This window comes from Pseudopipra pipra, chromosome 21, assembly GCF_036250125.1.
Source record: "Pseudopipra pipra isolate bDixPip1 chromosome 21, bDixPip1.hap1, whole genome shotgun sequence".
Lineage (NCBI taxonomy): Eukaryota > Metazoa > Chordata > Aves > Passeriformes > Pipridae > Pseudopipra > Pseudopipra pipra.
In genome coordinates this window covers 5,934,654-5,951,709 of record NC_087569.1, presented here as the reverse complement: position 1 = coordinate 5,951,709, position 17,056 = coordinate 5,934,654, and the positions used below count along the sequence as shown (strand labels likewise).

The window sequence follows — 17,056 nt, the reverse complement described above, 5'->3', positions numbered from 1 at the left end:
GCACCACAGCATGACCCTTTTGGGACAGTCAGAGGTGCAGGACTGATGAGCAGTGCCCTGAGTGGTATCCCCGCCCACCCACGTGCTTGGGGCTCCTCCTCCCATCAGGTTTGGTGCAGAGCTCCTGCACAGACAGTTTGTAGCCTTTGTGCTGGTTGTAACACCTGGGAGAGGTGGGTCACTGGTTTGTGACACCTGTGCACTTAGAAACCAGCAAACACGTTATTTTGTCACTGCTCAAGGGTAAATAAAGGTGCCTCTTTTTATTTCTGGGAAGGCTCAGCAGGTGGTTGAAGCTGGGACTTCCCAAGGGAATGGAGACTGATATATGAAGGAATCCCCATTCCAGGGATGTGCCCCCATCACTTCCCCCCCAGCTGCCTCTCATGGCAGCCCCACACACACCACAGGGGGGCTGTGGGTGTGGGGCTGGAGGTCAGAGAAGCTCTTGCCTGGTCCCACACACATACACCCCTTTGCTTATTTAAAAAGGACACCAAAAGGAGAGCTGGAATATCTACCACACCAAATGGATACTAAAGACAAACCCCCCTGCCTGCCGTTCCCGGTCGCTGCTCCCGCCCAGACATCCCAGTGCCCAAAGGAGTTATAGCTGAAAGTATTTATTTTTAATTTTTTAAAACCATCAGGGTTTAATGGAATTGACAGCTGGGGGTTACTGATCATCTCCACAGGAGAAAATGCCTCAGGTCTTCCCAAGTGACCCCTCAGAGCTCGGGTTTGGTCCGGCTTTTCCAGGCTGTGACAGGCGGGATGTCGGCAGCGCAGCGGAAGCTGAGGTTGTCAGAGGCCGAGTCTGGTGTGTTCCCCATTCTCAACAGTGAAAAAGAAACCCCAAATTAACCCTTCCTAGTTAACACTTAGATCATTTAATGTGACCTGCTGTAACTGACTAGAAACATCTTCCATTTCCCTTGAATAACTTCAAGAAAAGCATTTAATTCTAAATACACGATGGAAAACACTCATGGTTTGAGAAGCAGTTTGGGCTGGATTTATAGCAGGAATGTTTTAGCAGTATTTGTAGTGTGTTCTCCCAACTGCTTCTCAAAAAAACCCTGAGTAGGAACAAATAATTATCTTTCAAAACAAACCTCCATTCCAAATAAAACCAGGCCAGAGGAAATCCCTGCAAGGCAGCACCTGGGCCTTGCCCAGACCTACCTGGTGGTAACACGAGCTCTGTGGTTTGCAGACCCATCTGCAGTGTCGATCCACGAGGCCCCTCTCAGGACCTGCATGTGCTGAGCCCCCTGCCTGGGTGGCCTTCCCGGAGCCAGGAACTCCGACGCCGTCCACTCCCAGGTGTTTCCCAGCAGGTCGTAGAGCCCTGAGACAGGGATGGTTTTGTGTCAGGATTACAAGAGCACATTTGTGAGGGCTGCAAAAGCACTTTGGGGTGTGAGGGGGGGCACAACATTCAAACCATTTTATAACAAGTGTTAATTTAGGAAGCAGATCCCCCAGAGCAGGAGGAGGATGTACCGTAGCTGTTCTGAGGGGGGAACGCTGTCACCGGTGAGACGCCGTGATAACCGTCCTCAGCTGTGTCCACCCGCGGGAAATCGCCCTGGGGGAACAGACATCACTCCAAGCAAAGAACCACCCCAGAAACAACATAAAATCTTGCTTTTCACGGTGCTGTGTCGCACTTAAATTAGGCAAATAACATTCTGTTGCAAATTTATGCAGCATTTCTGGCCAAAGGAGATCAACCACCTAAGGTTCTCCCAAGACAACCCCCTTTTTCAAACAAATTTATGTATGAATTTTAAGAAGCACTGATATCCTGGTTTCCCAGGGAAGCTGGGGTGACCCTGCTCTCTCTAAAGGTATTTTGGACAACCCACCAGGAGCTGAGTTTCAGTACTCTGCAGTTAAGTCCCCAGTGCTCCCCAGCACCAGCAGCCAGTGCAGTGGTCGAGTTCACCACCACCCTCAGGAGAGCTCAGCGCAGATGGGATGATTTTTAGGATCTCACCTGCCACAGATTTGTACGGTTTGGCTGGAACTTGTTTCCCCAGGGATACAGCCTTTCTGCCAAGGAGGAAAAGACACCTGTTACTCCTGTGTCACTCCAGTTTTTAACCAGGCTTTTATGATTGGTTTTATAATTATATGAACAGGGCTTGTGGGTCTAATCCCTACAGACACTGCCAAGGAAGCGAGGAGAGATGGGAATCAGCAACATCTTAATTATTTACTTATTGTTATTATTATTAGACTCCCAGGCCAAAAGAAGTGGTTTACCTCCTCCCCGTCCCTTTTCTCCCCCCAGTTAACCTGTGAAAACACCCCAGGATGGAGGTTTGGATCTGGTGGAACTAACACTACTCGATGCCTTGGTTTGGAAAAGGGTCAGAGCTTGTGGTACATACGCTCCAGTCCTCCCCTGGCAGCAAATTCCCACTCCTCCTCTGTCGGGAGCCTCTTCCCTTTCCAGGCACAGAAAGCCTGTGCATCGTTCCAGCTCACGTGCAGCACCGGGTAATCCAGCCTGTCCTTTATGCTGGAGCCAGGGCCTGAGGGCTGGGAAGAATTGCAGCAAGCAGATTCGAAATGATTGTATCAAATTTTCAATTAGAAAGGGACTGGGGGGTGGAGGAGGTGAAGGGATGGAAAATGCAGCAGAGCTGCTATTTCCCCCCCCCCATTTTCGGTCGATGAGGTTCGGCACACGCTGACACACACACGAGCTCCCAGCACAGAGAGGATTCACCACAGCTGGTTTTTCACTCACCTGTCGCCAAAAAGCCTTTTCGATGGGCAGCCACCACGGGGCCGACTGGGGAAAGAAACACCACCAGATTAAAGGTAAACTGGTGACACCTGAACTGGTGACACCCCCTGACACCGTCCCACAGCAGCGTGTGTTAGTCTGGAAATGGGTCAAAGCCACAGTTTGAGCTGGGTTATCACAGGCATTGGGATGGTGCTTTCCCACAGAGCAGAGGCATCTGATTTTAAGAGTGAAAATAGATCAAGAGGCTCGTGCTGGTTTAGTTTTTCTGTTCAAAGTTTGATTATTGAAGTACTTTGAGACGTGCTTTGCTCTGTCACAGCTCCCTGGAGCAGCTCTGACAGTGCCCACAGAGGATGTGAACAGAGGAGCACCAGGAATCAACCCCAGCTCAGCCTGGGGTTCAAAACCCTCTCAGGTTCAAAAGCAAAACCACCCCAGACTAAAGAAAAACCCCTGAGAACAGCCAGGCCCTGCACTGAGAGGCACCTGCTCCTCAGTGGAAAAGCAAACCCATCATCAGTGAAACTCATCCCCGTGGGGTTTAGATTTACCTCCAGTTTTTGGGTGACTTTTTTTTTCAGCTCTTCGGACACGAAATCCTCAAAGACAAAGCTCCAGCCAAACGCTTCTGCTTCTGTTTTGTATTTCTTTTCTCTAACAAACTCCCTGGCATAAATACAACATGCTCAGGCTTCTGGGTAAGAAATCTTCAAGTGCTGCCCCACCAAATACAGCAGTGTGTGCATGCAGCAAGTTCAGAGCAAGGCAAAAGGTACATGCCCCACAGACACCCCCCTGCTCCAGAGAGTCCTGGCTCCTCCCCAGCACAGTTCCATATGGACTGATATAGATTTAACAGAAAAACCATATAGATCTAACAGATAAAACCATTCAATATGCATCTGTTCACAGATCTGATCGTTTTTATGTTACCTGTGCAGGTAAACTCACCCTGAACTCAGGTCTTCCATAACATGTAACAATTGCAGAGATTCTAAATCCCTTAAAAGCCAATAAAACCTGCAGCTGCTGTTGTAAATGCCCCCAAAATGCAAAAAAATGTCACATACTACTGAATAATCTCACTCTGCTTCTACACCATTTGTTTCCCCGTTGCCTAAGTTGCAATAATTGCCATTACTGGGCAGTTTCTGGTGCAAGGAAGCGTTTTTAACCAACAAGGGCTCAGCCAGGCAAGCAAAGGCATTTCCCCCTGTGCATTTATTAGTGCTCTGTACAAGGGCTTTGATAAAATTCATGGAGTGGTCTGGTATTTACAAATGGGAATTGAACCTACAGGAACCTGAAACCTGAAGTAGAACAGCCCTATTAGTAAAAAAGAGGCACATACACAAAAAATAGACGTGTTTGGAAGAGGAGTAGCAGAGAAGCAGAGGAGCAGGAGGACAAAAGGAAGAAGAAAAGGAAGAAGGGAAGGGGGGAAAGAAGAGAAGCAGGAGAAAAGGAAGAAAATGAAGAGAAAAGGAGGAGAAGAAGAAGAGAAGGAAGAAGAGGAGAGGAAAAAGAAGAGGCTAAAGAGGAGAAGAATAAGAGGAAAAAGGGGGAGGGGGATGAGAAGAGAAGGAAGAGAAGGGAAGAAGCGGAAAGAAAGAGGAAAGGATAAAAAAAATGAAGGATGTTTGCAAGGTACACTGGTAAGATGCTTTGGCCTGCACTCGTAGGGTTATTTATTACTGACAGACACATTTCTGGGAGCACCCAAGCGTTGGCTTTTAGACCGCAGGCACCAGCCCCAAACGAGCCGGCACCCACACCCAGAGCAGCACCCTCCCCTCAGCCACCTGAGGCACTTTAGGGCTCGCCCGGCAGAGCCTTCGCTCTCACCTGAAATCCCTGTTGGTGACGGGGTGTTTGTCGACAGCGAACGGCTTCACTGTCACCTCCCGGACGGGCCCCTCCTCGCCCCTCCTCTCCAGGGAGCTGGATCCCATCTGGAACGTCCCTCCGGGCAGCTGCACCATGCCTTCATCCTTTCCGGGAGCTGAAAGGGGAAGAGATTCAGCACGAGAAGTTCAATTTTCAAGCGCGGCTCCTGCAGGAACACCCCTGGATGTTCGTGCTGGAGGGGGGTGCGCTGCGGCAGCGACTGCGAGCGGCGCTTCTACAGGTCCGGGGGGTCCGGTTACGAGGTTTAAAACATTCCCAGCCCCGTTTTCAGTGTTTGCCGGGCAGGGAGTGGCTCCCCTCTCGGGGGAGGATGGGCAGGGAGCTCGGGGGAGGGCAGGGTTGGCTGCGCGGGGGTCTCGGCTCTCACCGCGCTGAGCCCCGCAGCACAGCAGGACCAGGACCAGGAGCAGGAGCAGAACCGGCCCCGCCGTCCCGGCCATCCCGGGGGATCCGACCCGGAGGTGCTGCGGGCTCGGGAAGCGCTTCCGGGCCCTGCCCCACGTGGATGGTCCGTTCTGTGAGAGAAGGGGCATTTCCTTCTCCAGCAACTACAAACACAGAGGTTAAAATCGTTTCGCCTTCTGGCACCGGGACCACCCGCAAACCCCTCCACCCAGGCATGCAAGGGGGGCTTCTTTTGGTGTTTGAGGGGTTTTTTTGTGGTGGGTTATTGATTTTTAAGGTTTCTTTTATGGTCATTCAGCAGCCACGTGAGCGAGGAAGGGGATTCCTGTCTGTTAACACAAAGCAGCACTGGGATTAGGAAAAATCCTTTAGGAGGGCAGGGGCCTGTTCCCCTCCCATAATCCCGATCTGAAACTGCAGCTCTGCTTAGACCTGCTCTAGCACCCATCCATAAATACATTAATGCATCAGTATCAGTGTTAAAAATTCACCCCTCTGTTGTGACAAGGGTGATAACCATGGACAGGTCCTTCCTTCCACCCACTTCTACCCATTCTCCAGTAAGTGAACTCAGTTTGATTCATAAGCAAGTACAAAACTATTAAGTTTTGTCTATTGTCTTAATCCCAGGTCTGATCCCACCCTATTCCCACAGCAGACCCTTGAGCAGTAGTTTGACAGCACTCCCAAGAGCAGGAATCAGGAATGCAGCCCATCACTGCTGGGAAGGCAGGAAGCAGAATGTTAGGAGGAGGTGAAGTTTGAAAGAACCAACACACATAAAGCACAGAACAGAACAGTTTATTGGGTAAAAATGAAAGCAACTGCAGCCGTACACTTCAGTGAAATCAAAAATAAATAACTCATTTTTAGAGCCAAATCTTTGATTAAGTTGATAATATTTTGAGTGGCCGTGTTTACCAAAGGGGCTGCCCCTTATGGCAGAGTGACTTCCATTGCTGGGAATCCACCAGGGCCAAGGATATGGCCATCAGGGGGATTCCTTGGAGACATTCCATGGGGCACAACGGCAGGTGCCACTGTCCCACCAGCAGATCCAACTCAGCCTTTCAGAGAGGACATCCCAGCTCGCATGATTTCATCCACCAGGAGAATATTGCTGGCAATCACCGTGCTAGAAACAGTAAATAAATACTGTTAGAATTGCCATGTTGACATAGTTCAAGAACACTCAGGTTTATTTTCCTGTTTCCAGGCAGCTTCCTCTGTCTGGGATATCCCAGTTCCACATTATCATTTAAATGATCAGCCATTGCTGTTTCAAGGGGAAATCCTGTAACCCTTACCATGAATGGAGCAGCTGCTTTTTGACATTGTAATTATCCCAGATTCCAGCTGCTGCAGCCACCATTGGCTCCCCTACAACAGAAGTGAAACAATCTTTAAACACAGTTCACACAACAAAGTGAGACTTTCTGCTGACATCTGGTATCACTCAGTACCTCCAACACAGTGTTACCCCGTGTTTTATCTTCACTACAAACCCTTAAATCAGAATGCACTGCAGTACAGCACACCCAACTGCAGCAACAGGACACCTGCCAAGGCTTTTGTGTAGCTTTTAATGGAAATGGGTAAAACTTTCTGCATTCAGAGCAACTTTGTTCTTCAGAGCTGAGCCAAGACGGGTTCTTTACTAGAGCATCACCCCATTGTTCAGGAAGTCCTTACCAGTGTTCAGATCCACCCCAGTGAGCTGCCCAGACTCCACGTGCTCCGTCTGAACCTTCACTAAGGTCTCCTGGGGATCGTACCCGGAGTTCTGAGCGAGAACCTGGGACAGAACAGACTCATCACTTCATGTTGTTAATTAAAGAGCCCTCCAGCAGGAAAAGCAATGGGTCTGCACGTGCTTTAATGTCAGTTTATTCAGGAACTTCTTTACCTTAGGAATGATGAGCAGAGCATCAGCAAAAGCCTGAACTCCAAGCTGGGCTCTTCCTTTCACGCTGGGTTTATGCTTAACAAGAGCATTAGCTACTGCCACCTCCAGTGCCCCTGCTCCTGGAACCACACACCCTGCAAGGGAAAGCATGATATCAAACCAAAGCAAGCACCTACTCTCATTCAAACAGTTCATTTTCAGTGCACTTTGATCTCTTCCTTCGTTCTCTAAAAAGACAGCTCGTACCTGAGCAGGTGAGTAATTACACAGTTGTAAACTACTTGTAAACGACGAGGTGGCAGAGCTGTAACTGTAACTTGGAAACTACAAAGTGGCAGAGCTGTAACACTCGGTTTTGGGCTCTGACTGCAGGGGTACCAAGGAGGGTGATACAGAACTCCCTAATTCTGCAGTGAGATTCCACGGGAGACCCTTCACATCCCTGCCAGAGCAGCCTCACCGTCCTCGATGGCGTTCTTCACGGCTCGCAGCCCGTCCCTCACGGCGTCCTTGATCTGGGTCAGCGTGTGCTTGTTGGGGCCCCTGATCAGCAGGGTCACGGAGCGCGGGTTCTCACACTTCTCAATGAAGGTGTATTTCTCTTCACCCTGCGAGAAACAGGGTGGTGTATCCCTGTCAGGCACTTGCTTTATCCATTTGTACACTGAATAAAAAAACTGCACGTGTTCAGGTTCAGTTCTGCACTACCAGCACTTCGAGAAGTGGTGAGAACCAGCAGGATCTTTTTTTCCTCTTTTTTTTTCAGTTTTACAGACAACACCAAGAAAATACACTATGACCAGAGCAAACACCCAGGCAGATGTTCACAGGGATGTGAAATGCCACCAGCCTTTAATTCAATACCCCAGCACAGCTCTTGGTTGTACTCACCAGTGTGTACTCATAGACAAGCCCTGCGTGCCCCAGGCAGTCAGGAGTGAGATCCTCCACAGAGTTCATGGCAGTGCCACCACACGCCAGGGTCAGCCTGGCACAGAACACACACAGCTCAGCACTTGCTTTGTGGTCAGTAAAACCTGAAGTCACTAACATAAGGGCAGTATTTTAGCATGCACAACACACTCCCTAGGCCTGGAACAGTTTGCTTCTGTTCATCAAAGAGCTCTTCACAAAAATAAGTTTGTAGAACTTTTTGTAGTCTCTTTTACATTTGAAGCATACTGAGAGCTCAAACTCCCCCATCCCTCAGTGTGCTGAACTGACCTTTGTACACACCTACAGTGTGTACAAACTACCCTGAGTTACACCAGGAGGAGCTGGACAGATTAAAGGGGACTTTTTAGTTCGAGTTCTTGACGTTGGATTGAAGCCAGACTTGACTCACTGTCCCAGTTTGGAAGAGGAGGTTATTTTACCCTCTCCTCTCCCCAGGAACTGACCTTTCCATGTTCCTCCTTTTAGCTCTCCGCAAAGCAACGATTCCTTCTTTCGCAAGTGCATCCAAGGAAAATGGGTCGATTCCCTGGAAGTGAAGGAAGTGACCATCAGGATAAAGAAAAAGCTAAAACCAACCTCTCTCAGTCTGACACTAACGAGTCATTTCTTCCTCAGGGCTCACAGAGTATTTCAAGTAGGAACTGTACACACAAATTCACAAGTACCAGCCTAAATTCAGCTATGTCTGTACCAAGTGAGTCAAACAGCAAGAAATGGCCAAGAAATCAATTTTTAGTTACACCCTTCATCTCACCTTCTGGTTGATCAAAACAAATCCTTTATCTGAATCGCCACAGACTTTCCTTTTCAAGTCTATGATTTTGTTCACTCTGTCTTCAATGAACTTTCGTTCTGCTTTCACCAACTTCTCCCTCTCTTCAGCACTTTTATAGAAGAATCCAGAGCTCACCTCTCTGAAGGAGAAAAAACAAACCACTAAAGTAGTAAGAAAACTATCCTCTGCTGTAGAAACAAGCATGAGGGCTGATCTTTTCAGCAACATTCTGAAGATCTCAAATCAAAACAAACAAGACCCCCCTCAACCCAAACTGCTCTTCCTGCTCTTTAGTTCAGAGCTTTTCCACTACAAGAAATAAGGCAGACACTTGAAACTAAGAGAACTCTGAAGTGTTTGCTGTAGAATATCCAATTATGCCCAAGAAAGGAAAGACTTTCAGCCTTTCCTCAATGAAACAACAAAATAAAAACCACTACAAAGCTCAGCCTCTCACAGACATTATTTCATCCCCCAGCTTTCCCTTTCCCAAAGGGCTGCAGAAGGGGCATCACCTCTTCCCTTTCACCTTCCACACCTGTGCAGTCCTTTTGGTTGGGATTTAAGCACAAGTTAATGAAGAGTCATTAAGACATGAGCACTTTCTGCTCCTCACCTCGCTGCTGTGTACTTACGTTTTCTCATACTCCAGAGACACATTGCAGGTAAGAATATAAGCATCTTCCACCCTTTTCCTCATGTCAGGATGGCGAGCACCATGATCCAGAACCAGCCCCCTGATCAGCCTGGAAGATTAAAAAAAACATTTTGTGTGTCAATGGATGTGTAGGAAGATAGGAATTCCATGGAAGTGCAGGCTAGTGAGAGAACTGCCAGAGCAACTGGTCCAACACGAAGTTGTGTTGGGAGTAAACAAGGATTATGTATTCCCCTTCCAAGGGCATGCCCATTCCCATAGGAAAAGCACACCAAGCAGAGTGAAAAAGGAATTTGCTCTGGCATGGTGTCTGACTGCATTAGCTACTGAGGAAAGCTAGTGCAGAATTCAGCCATGCCACTGAGGTAAATACAAAGCCTATGGAATATCCACCTAATTACCACAAAGCAGTTTCCATTTATCAAATGCTATTTTGCATTTCACAGATACAAATCTAAAGAATAACCAAGCCACAGATGCAATTACTAAGGGAAAAAGTCTTTCTGTTGTGTAAAAGCTTAAGCCAGTGTTGATCTTTGCTATTCAAAAATTTTATCAGGGAATGAAGTTCAGTGACTGATGAACTTCTGCTGCCAAATTATTTATGGTTGAAATCTCTATTTCTGCCTTTCTTTCAGCCCTTTCCTAGTAATTTTTCCAGCGGTAGCCCAAGCTCTCCTAAAAAGAAACCAAAACCCCACAGACCACTCAAACCTCAGGGGAGCTCAAGGATACTCCTGACTCACGTTGTGTCAGTCTCTGATTTGTGCTTCATCTCCATGATTTCCACCATGTAGAGGTCAATGGGCTCATCTGGTTTTCTGACTGTCAAAACAGAATCTACGACAGCCTGGAACAGAATGGGGGTGAAATGGTAACAATCCCAGCACTTTAACATCCCTGGAGCTCTTCCCACAAAGAGGCAGAGCAGACCCCTGCACTCACCTCTGTCAGGATGTCAGCAAGCTCAGCATGAACTTTAGTACGGAGGGATGTTCTGGCAACATCTATGAGGGTCTCCCTGTCCATCTCCTTGGTCACTTTGACCTGCTCCAAAACTTCAAGTGCTTTTTCCTTTGCGATCTCAAATCCTTCTGCTACTATTCTAGGGTGCAAACCCTAATGCAAGGGAAGAGAAATCATTAGACAACTGAAGACAAAATGGTACTTTTACAGAAATAGAGCCTGTGGTTTCAATATTCCACGTAATGTAAAACACAGGGAATATGCATGCTGCAAAGATGTGTTCTGTCCTTCTGAATACATATAAAAGGAATGCAAATCCTTTCAATGCAGAGGAAAAGTACAGATTATTCTAGCACAGAACTGAAACCAAGGGAACTACAAAGCACACTTGGGTGTTCACTGTGCAATATGAATGTCTACTCATAACTTACAATACCCAAAAGACCTGCCCTTGGGGAGGATCTCCTTTTTAACACCAAGAAGTGTTTTAACACAGATAAAACAAAGTAACAGAAGGTATCAGATAAAAACCTTATTAAAAGTTACAGTATCCACAATAAGTGGATTTGATTTTGAACAAGTCTTAAGTCATCCTCTCCAGCTTTTTCCCTTTTTACAACTTCTGTGATGCACTCTCTTTAAGCAGAAATATCCATTTATGTTTCACTTGTATTAAACATTAAACAAAACAAGCTGCAGGGTCTCAGTGAAGCTTTTAACTCGCCCACCTACAACAGAAACACTGCGTACACACCTCAGAAATATAGAGATCTGCCTGCTTTAGGAGCTCCCCAATGATCAGGACATTTGAGGTGGTGCCATCTCCGGTGATGTCATCTTGTGCTGTTGCTACTTTTGCTATCAAGGAGGCCGTGGGGTGTTGGATTTGCTAGACAAAAATAAGAAGCTGAGCAGGAAGTCTCACTGCACTGGTACACAAAGCAACAATCTGAGATCAGCTAAAGAAAGTATTTAAAGACTTGGTGATGTTTTAATGGTTTATGTCAATTCAACATGTTTCAACTAACAACATCATTTAACAGCAACAGTTGTAAGTTGATGGAATTTACCCTTTGTAACACTATTTCCCCCTTTAGATTATGCATCTATACACAAAATATTGAGTGCTCAGAGCCAAACTAGTCCTCAGCTCACTGTGAGCTTGAGAGAAAGGATGCACCACCATCACATCCAAGCTGCTGCTGGCACTAAATCCACCATGTTTAGAGCTAATTTAGCAATCTCTGCATCATCAGTGCTGTGCACCCCCTAATTTGTTTGGTATGTACTTGCTACTAACTTGCTACTTCTTTGGTTGGTTATTTTACTCCTTATTATGAAACCAAAGAACATTCAATGAGTTTGTCTCTTTGCAGTTCCTCTGCTGAGCAGCACATTTGGTGCTGGAGCCGTGAGCACCGTGCCCGTCTGTCCACTCTCCACAGCCACCACAGGACTTCAGCTCACTTCGAGAAGTCAGTCTTTTGATGTAAGGCACACACACATCACTTGGCATCACCAGAGGCTGACTGAAGGGTATTTTAACAGATTAGAAGCTCACAAACCTACAACAGTATCCACATTTGAAAAGATCAGTGCTTAGTAACTGTACTACAGTGAAATAAAACCCAATGGGACTATTTATGGTGCCGTTTAGCTTTTTATCATTGTTTTCCTCACAGTACTACCTCTAGCATGAAAGAACTCATTTTAGTTCTTTCCCTTCCTCCCAAGGGACATTTTGCTCTCAGTGCACAGGGGCAAACACCACAGTGGTGGACGTGGTCCCCCCTCAGCCACAGGTACTCACTGGCACTACCAGCAGGCTCCTGCCTCCCTAAATCCCCTCCCCGGCGAGGCCCATCAGCAGCTCACCATTTCCTGCAGCAGCACGTTGCCATCTTTGGTCAGCTTGATGTCTCCGGAGCCCGACACGAGCCTGTGTGGGGGACCCGCAGGGTGAGCGGCGCCTCGGCCCCGACACACGTGCGCGGCCAGGGCCCGCACGGCTCCCGCCCCACCCATCCATCCACCCACCCATCCATTCATCCATCCATCCATCCACACATCCATCCATCCATTCATCCATCCCTTTGTTCCCCTCCGCACGTCTCGGCCCTCCCGAGCCTCCCGAGCCTCTCCCCTCACGCCTCCCCTCAGCCCGTGCGACCCCCCACCCCCCAACCCCGCCCGCGGCGGGAGGGCTCCCTCACATCTTCATGGTGCCCTTGGGGCCCAGGTTGGTCCTCAGCACGTCCTGCAGCCCTCGGGCCGCGCTGATGTTCACGGCCAGCGCGGCCTGGGCGCGGGCCACCTCTGCCTTGGGATTGAGCGCCTTCACCGCCATGTTCCCCGCTCCGCTCTGTGCCGCGCGGGCGGGGCAGGACGGGCACGGGCAAACCCCGCCCCTTCTAGAAGTCTCCGGGCGCGCTCATTGGCTTCCGCTGCACCAGGCGCGTTTCTATTGGCTGCGGCACCTGTCGCTCCGCCCGCCGCGGGAGGGCGCGGGGCGGAGTGGGAGCAGGCGCGGCGCTCATTGGCTGGCCGGAGCGCCGGCCGCGTTCCTATTGGCTGTGGCGGCTGTCGCTCCGTCTGGCCCCGCCCCCGCGCCACCGCTGGGGAGACGGGGCCATGAAGGGCGGTCGGTCACTGTGTCAGGGTGTCTGAAAGGTCTGGGTCATGCGGTTCTTAACCCGCCTTCTCATGTCACAGACACCCCTAGCAGCCTTGCAGAGCTGGGGGAATAAATAATTGAACCCAGCGATTTAACATTAGACCGGTGGAATTAATAGTTAAGCGGATCGGATTAATAATCAGAATGGTTAAAATGCAAGGTTGAGGTTGATTAAAACTCGTCTTCTCATAACACAGAAGCTGCTGTGTGGGGCACCAGAGCCTGTACAGGCCCCAGCACAACCCCTGTACCCAGGGCATTTCTAGCCTGAACCCCTCACAGGGGTTCCAAGGATTGGGATGATCCTTCCCAAGGCCAGAGGTTTCCCTGCGGAAGAAAAACAGAAATACTGTCCAGGCAACCTTGATGGGTGCTGAAGGGTTTACCCTACGTGGCCTGTCAGGGCTCACACCTTGAGACACTGAAATATTTGTGTTTTCGGGCTATGAAATGGAGCACAATTGAGTTTCCCCGGGGAGGAGCCTGAGAAGAAGCTCCTGCCATGGTTCCTCACACCCCTGTGGGTACAGATTGCACCAGGTTTGGAGACCCCATTGCCCCATCTGGGCTTGTAACCCCAAACACCCATTGGAGCACCTGCCAACATCAGATGTGACACAACTCTCTTGTGATTTCAAGTATTGCATAAAGAAGATGCCCAGTCCGAGAATAATCCTGTCCTGGCTGCAGAGTGCCAGGGACATCCAGGTGGTTCCTGGTGTTCCAGCTGCTCCAGAGGGTGCTGAACCACATCAAACAGGGACAACTGCCCCCAGGCCAGGATTTTGTCAGTATTTGGTACGGAGAAGACAGAGACCCTTCCCCAGCTCTCACCCACCAGATGTGACGCTGCCCAGAGAAGCTGTGGCTGCCCCGTGCCTGGAAGTGTCCAAGGCCAGGTTGGACAGGGCTTGGAGCAACCTGTGATAGTGGAAGGTGTCCCTGCCCAGGGCAGGAGGTTGGAACTGGATGGTCTTTAAGGTCCCTTCCAACCTAAGCCATTCTGTGACTATGAAATCTCCCCCACTTCATCCCACTTTTTGCAGCAGGGAGCTCTGGATGCAGCCCTGGACACTGGGCCTTGGCAACCCACCGGGCAGTGATGCAACGAGCCAAACATGTTTTCATGCCACTTCCAGGAATAAAGTCTGAGCCTGCTGCTGGGTCCAGTTTTGCTGCACAGGAGTTTTGGGGGAGCTCGATGGAAGCAGTGTCAAGTGTCAGGGCAGCCTCGCTGGGTTTGGCTGTTGGCTGTGGCACTTGCTTTGGGTGAGGATCTCAGTTTCCAGGCAAAGTGCCATGTTGTGCAGGACAGGAGGACTCCCATGCGTGGCCTGTCTGTCTGACTTGGCACCTCTGGAAGGGACTAATATCCCTGGAGCTGCTCATATCCTTGGGGTGCTGGTTTTTAAAAGTTTTAGGTGGAGTTGGTGTTTGAACATCAGTCAACACAGGTTTGGATCCCTTTTGTTTAGCTGAGCAGTGCGCATGTCTTGTGAAATATTTTAATGCTGACTCTAGTAGAGTGGCTGGGCTTTCTCTTCTGTTGTTGCAATCATTAGAAATAAACATTAAACATTGCAAAATGCAGGAAATCACACTTGGCATTCCTTATTGGCTCTGGAACTCTGCTGAAGTTTTGTCTTCACTTCATTGGGATGCTGCTGGCCTGCTGAATCCATAATAAAACAAAATATCCAACCCAGCTCCGAGAGGGTGCAGTGGGAATATCTGAGGTGCCTGGATGCAATGTCCAGGTAAAACACTTGGATCCCCAGCTCTGCCCTCGATTCTGTAGCCCACAGGTAACACATAAATATTTTGCTGTTCTTGCTTCTCTGGTTTGTCATTTTTCTGCCTGTTCCTCTCAGGGCTGTTCTCAGCAGAGGGCAGCCTTGTCAAACCCATACTAGCAGGCTTGTTATATTTTATGTTTTCCTTGCTGATGCCTGTGGAAAGGCAGGAATTATCCATCCTAAGCACCTGTGCCATGGGGGGCTGGCTGCTGGCAGGGATGTGGCCATTCCCCAGGCAGGTTCAGGTTTGTGAGGACAATTATTACTGCAGGAAAAATTTAGTTGGAATTTTAGATGTTTTTAACGGGGAAAAAGAAAAAGGTGTTTTCAAAGGCATTCTAATCCTTTATGCAGGTGTTCTCTGCTTTTTTTGTACGACTGGAGAGGTTCTCTAAAAGTCATGTACAAGAGTTGGGTGCTGTGCTTTTATCAGCAGTCACACATCCACAACCTGTGCTTTTCACTCCTGAACATCCTCCTAAAGCTTCCAAGCAGAGCTCTCTGTGTTTCTTTGCTGGATCACATGCCTGAGGATAGCTATTTCTCATGTGCATTTTCACATTAAATGCCCATTTTGCAGCATTTTTCAGCCATCAGGACAAGCTTTTCTTCCTTTTTTAGTCTGAGCTGTAGTTGTTGAATTGTTCTGTGTATTTGGTTTTAATGTCTAGTAAAAATACAGGGCAAATGCTTATTAGACTCAAATTGTCCTTTGAATTCAATGGATTACACCAGATTAGAATCAAAATATTTAACTGAATTAAAACCAACATGTCTGTTAAACTAATCCAAATAAAGGGAATATCCTTCATGAAATATTCAGCAGCAATTCTCTTAGTCAAGCCATGCACTGCTTATCTTGGCCAAAAACCCCTCTGAGATTCTCAGTAAAAGCCATTTCCTTTTATCTTTATCAAGATCTGTTTTCCTTTAACCTCATTCACAGAAATGATTTCTAAATCTGCTTTAAACAACATGCTGTCCTGCCACGATAAAGCTGACAAACAGGACCAGACTGAAGGGTGATTGGTGTCACTGGTGAATTTTGCAGCAAAGGGGCTTGGTCCCATTTTTTCCTGACACCACAAGTTACTGACAGATGCTCCTGTCCCCAAATGGTCGTGTACTGAGAACTTCTGAAAGAAATATAAAGGAAAACATGTGAGGAGAGGCACACAGGGTGATTGATTTTAATTAGTACATGTAGTTTGGAGGGGCAATACTGCCTGGATGGCAAATGAGGTCATGCCTAGAATGTGACTGGTGCATCCAGTGGTGCAGAACAGACTGTCAAGATGGGCAGCAGTCACAGGACTCTTATCACAAGTGAACAAAAGTAGCTACATCAGCTAAATTCGGCTTTCTTGACCTCGAACAGCTTCTGGGTTGGCACTCTCCTGTTTCCTCACCAGTACCCACAGCAGTGTCAGAGGGAAGCTCTTCTGTGGGATCCCAAACACGAGCACAGGCAGGTTCTGCAGTTTTCCCATTGCTTTTGACAACACTGCATTTGGGGACACAAAACAGAGCCTTGTTATACGCCGAAGTTTTCGTTTTGCTCCGTAGCTTTTGATGAGTTTTGATTTGATTTGTGGAACTTTGCACAGTGATGCTTAAGCCAAAAGGCAGCACTGAATCAGCAATCCTTTCATCTCTCCCTCAGCCAAAGAGAACAGTGTCCCTGCTTTGCCTCTGATTTCATGCCAAGAGAAATTCCTGACTGCTGCCTGTCGGAGCTGCTCCTCGGGCTCATCCCTGTGCTCAGACCCCTCTGGTTGTCCACGCCCATGGCACAGGATGAGGGGTGAGCGAGCTCCCCACCGTGCTGGGCTCTGGCCAAGCCGTGCCTACCCAAGCCAGGCCCAGCGGCTCCTCCCCCGACGTAGGAAGGTTACACCTCTCCTCCTTTCCCTGTCAGCGAACAGCTGGACTTCTCTGGTTACATGTGTGCAACCATTTCAAACAAACCACCCGGGCTGGCTTACTCAGCACGTTATCGGAGCGTGATTTACAAAATGCGGCTCCCGTCCAGCGCAGCCCGTGCCGAGTGTTTGTGCGACTGAAGGTCTCAGCTGATCCCTTCTTGTCCTGTGCAAGCCAAGAGGTTTGTTTGCAGCAGCAGCGGCGGCAGCCACGGCCAGTTCAATACCGTAAGTCACTGGGATCTTTTCTCTCAGTTCGTTTGGTTCTCAGCTCTGTAACGCTGTATTTTTTCTAGCATAGGAAACGAAGGGTGTCCTGTGCCGG

The 17,056-nt window shown here is 48.6% G+C and overlaps 2 protein-coding genes and 2 non-coding genes across 4 annotated transcripts; all 4 read right to left on the bottom strand.

Annotated features, from left to right (window-relative positions):
* Positions 1-607: 607 nt before the first annotated feature.
* Positions 608-5,158, bottom strand: SUMF2 (sulfatase modifying factor 2). Its single transcript, XM_064677867.1, has 9 exons — positions 5,040-5,158; positions 4,610-4,766; positions 3,316-3,430; positions 2,762-2,806; positions 2,400-2,550; positions 2,003-2,058; positions 1,507-1,591; positions 1,186-1,351; positions 608-834 (listed from the first exon to the last, which is right to left on the bottom strand). The coding sequence occupies exons 1-9, from the start codon at positions 5,110-5,112 to the stop codon at positions 729-731; spliced, it is 954 nt and encodes a 317-aa protein (XP_064533937.1). The 5' UTR covers positions 5,113-5,158; the 3' UTR covers positions 608-728.
* Positions 5,159-5,862: 704 nt separating this feature from the next.
* Positions 5,863-12,722, bottom strand: CCT6A (chaperonin containing TCP1 subunit 6A). The gene is made up of 14 exons (XM_064677863.1): positions 12,553-12,722; positions 12,215-12,278; positions 11,094-11,228; positions 10,319-10,492; positions 10,120-10,223; positions 9,351-9,461; positions 8,695-8,854; positions 8,384-8,466; positions 7,875-7,971; positions 7,444-7,591; positions 6,984-7,117; positions 6,770-6,872; positions 6,385-6,457; positions 5,863-6,212 (listed from the first exon to the last, which is right to left on the bottom strand). The coding sequence occupies exons 1-14, from the start codon at positions 12,684-12,686 to the stop codon at positions 6,140-6,142; spliced, it is 1,593 nt and encodes a 530-aa protein (XP_064533933.1). The 5' UTR covers positions 12,687-12,722; the 3' UTR covers positions 5,863-6,139.
* Positions 9,598-9,731, bottom strand: LOC135425693 (small nucleolar RNA SNORA15). Its single transcript, XR_010435703.1, has one exon. It is a non-coding gene; the product is annotated as a small nucleolar RNA SNORA15 (small nucleolar RNA).
* On the bottom strand, positions 10,615-10,746 carry LOC135425695 (small nucleolar RNA SNORA22). The gene has a single exon (XR_010435704.1). It is a non-coding gene; the product is annotated as a small nucleolar RNA SNORA22 (small nucleolar RNA).
* Positions 12,723-17,056: the final 4,334 nt, after the last annotated feature.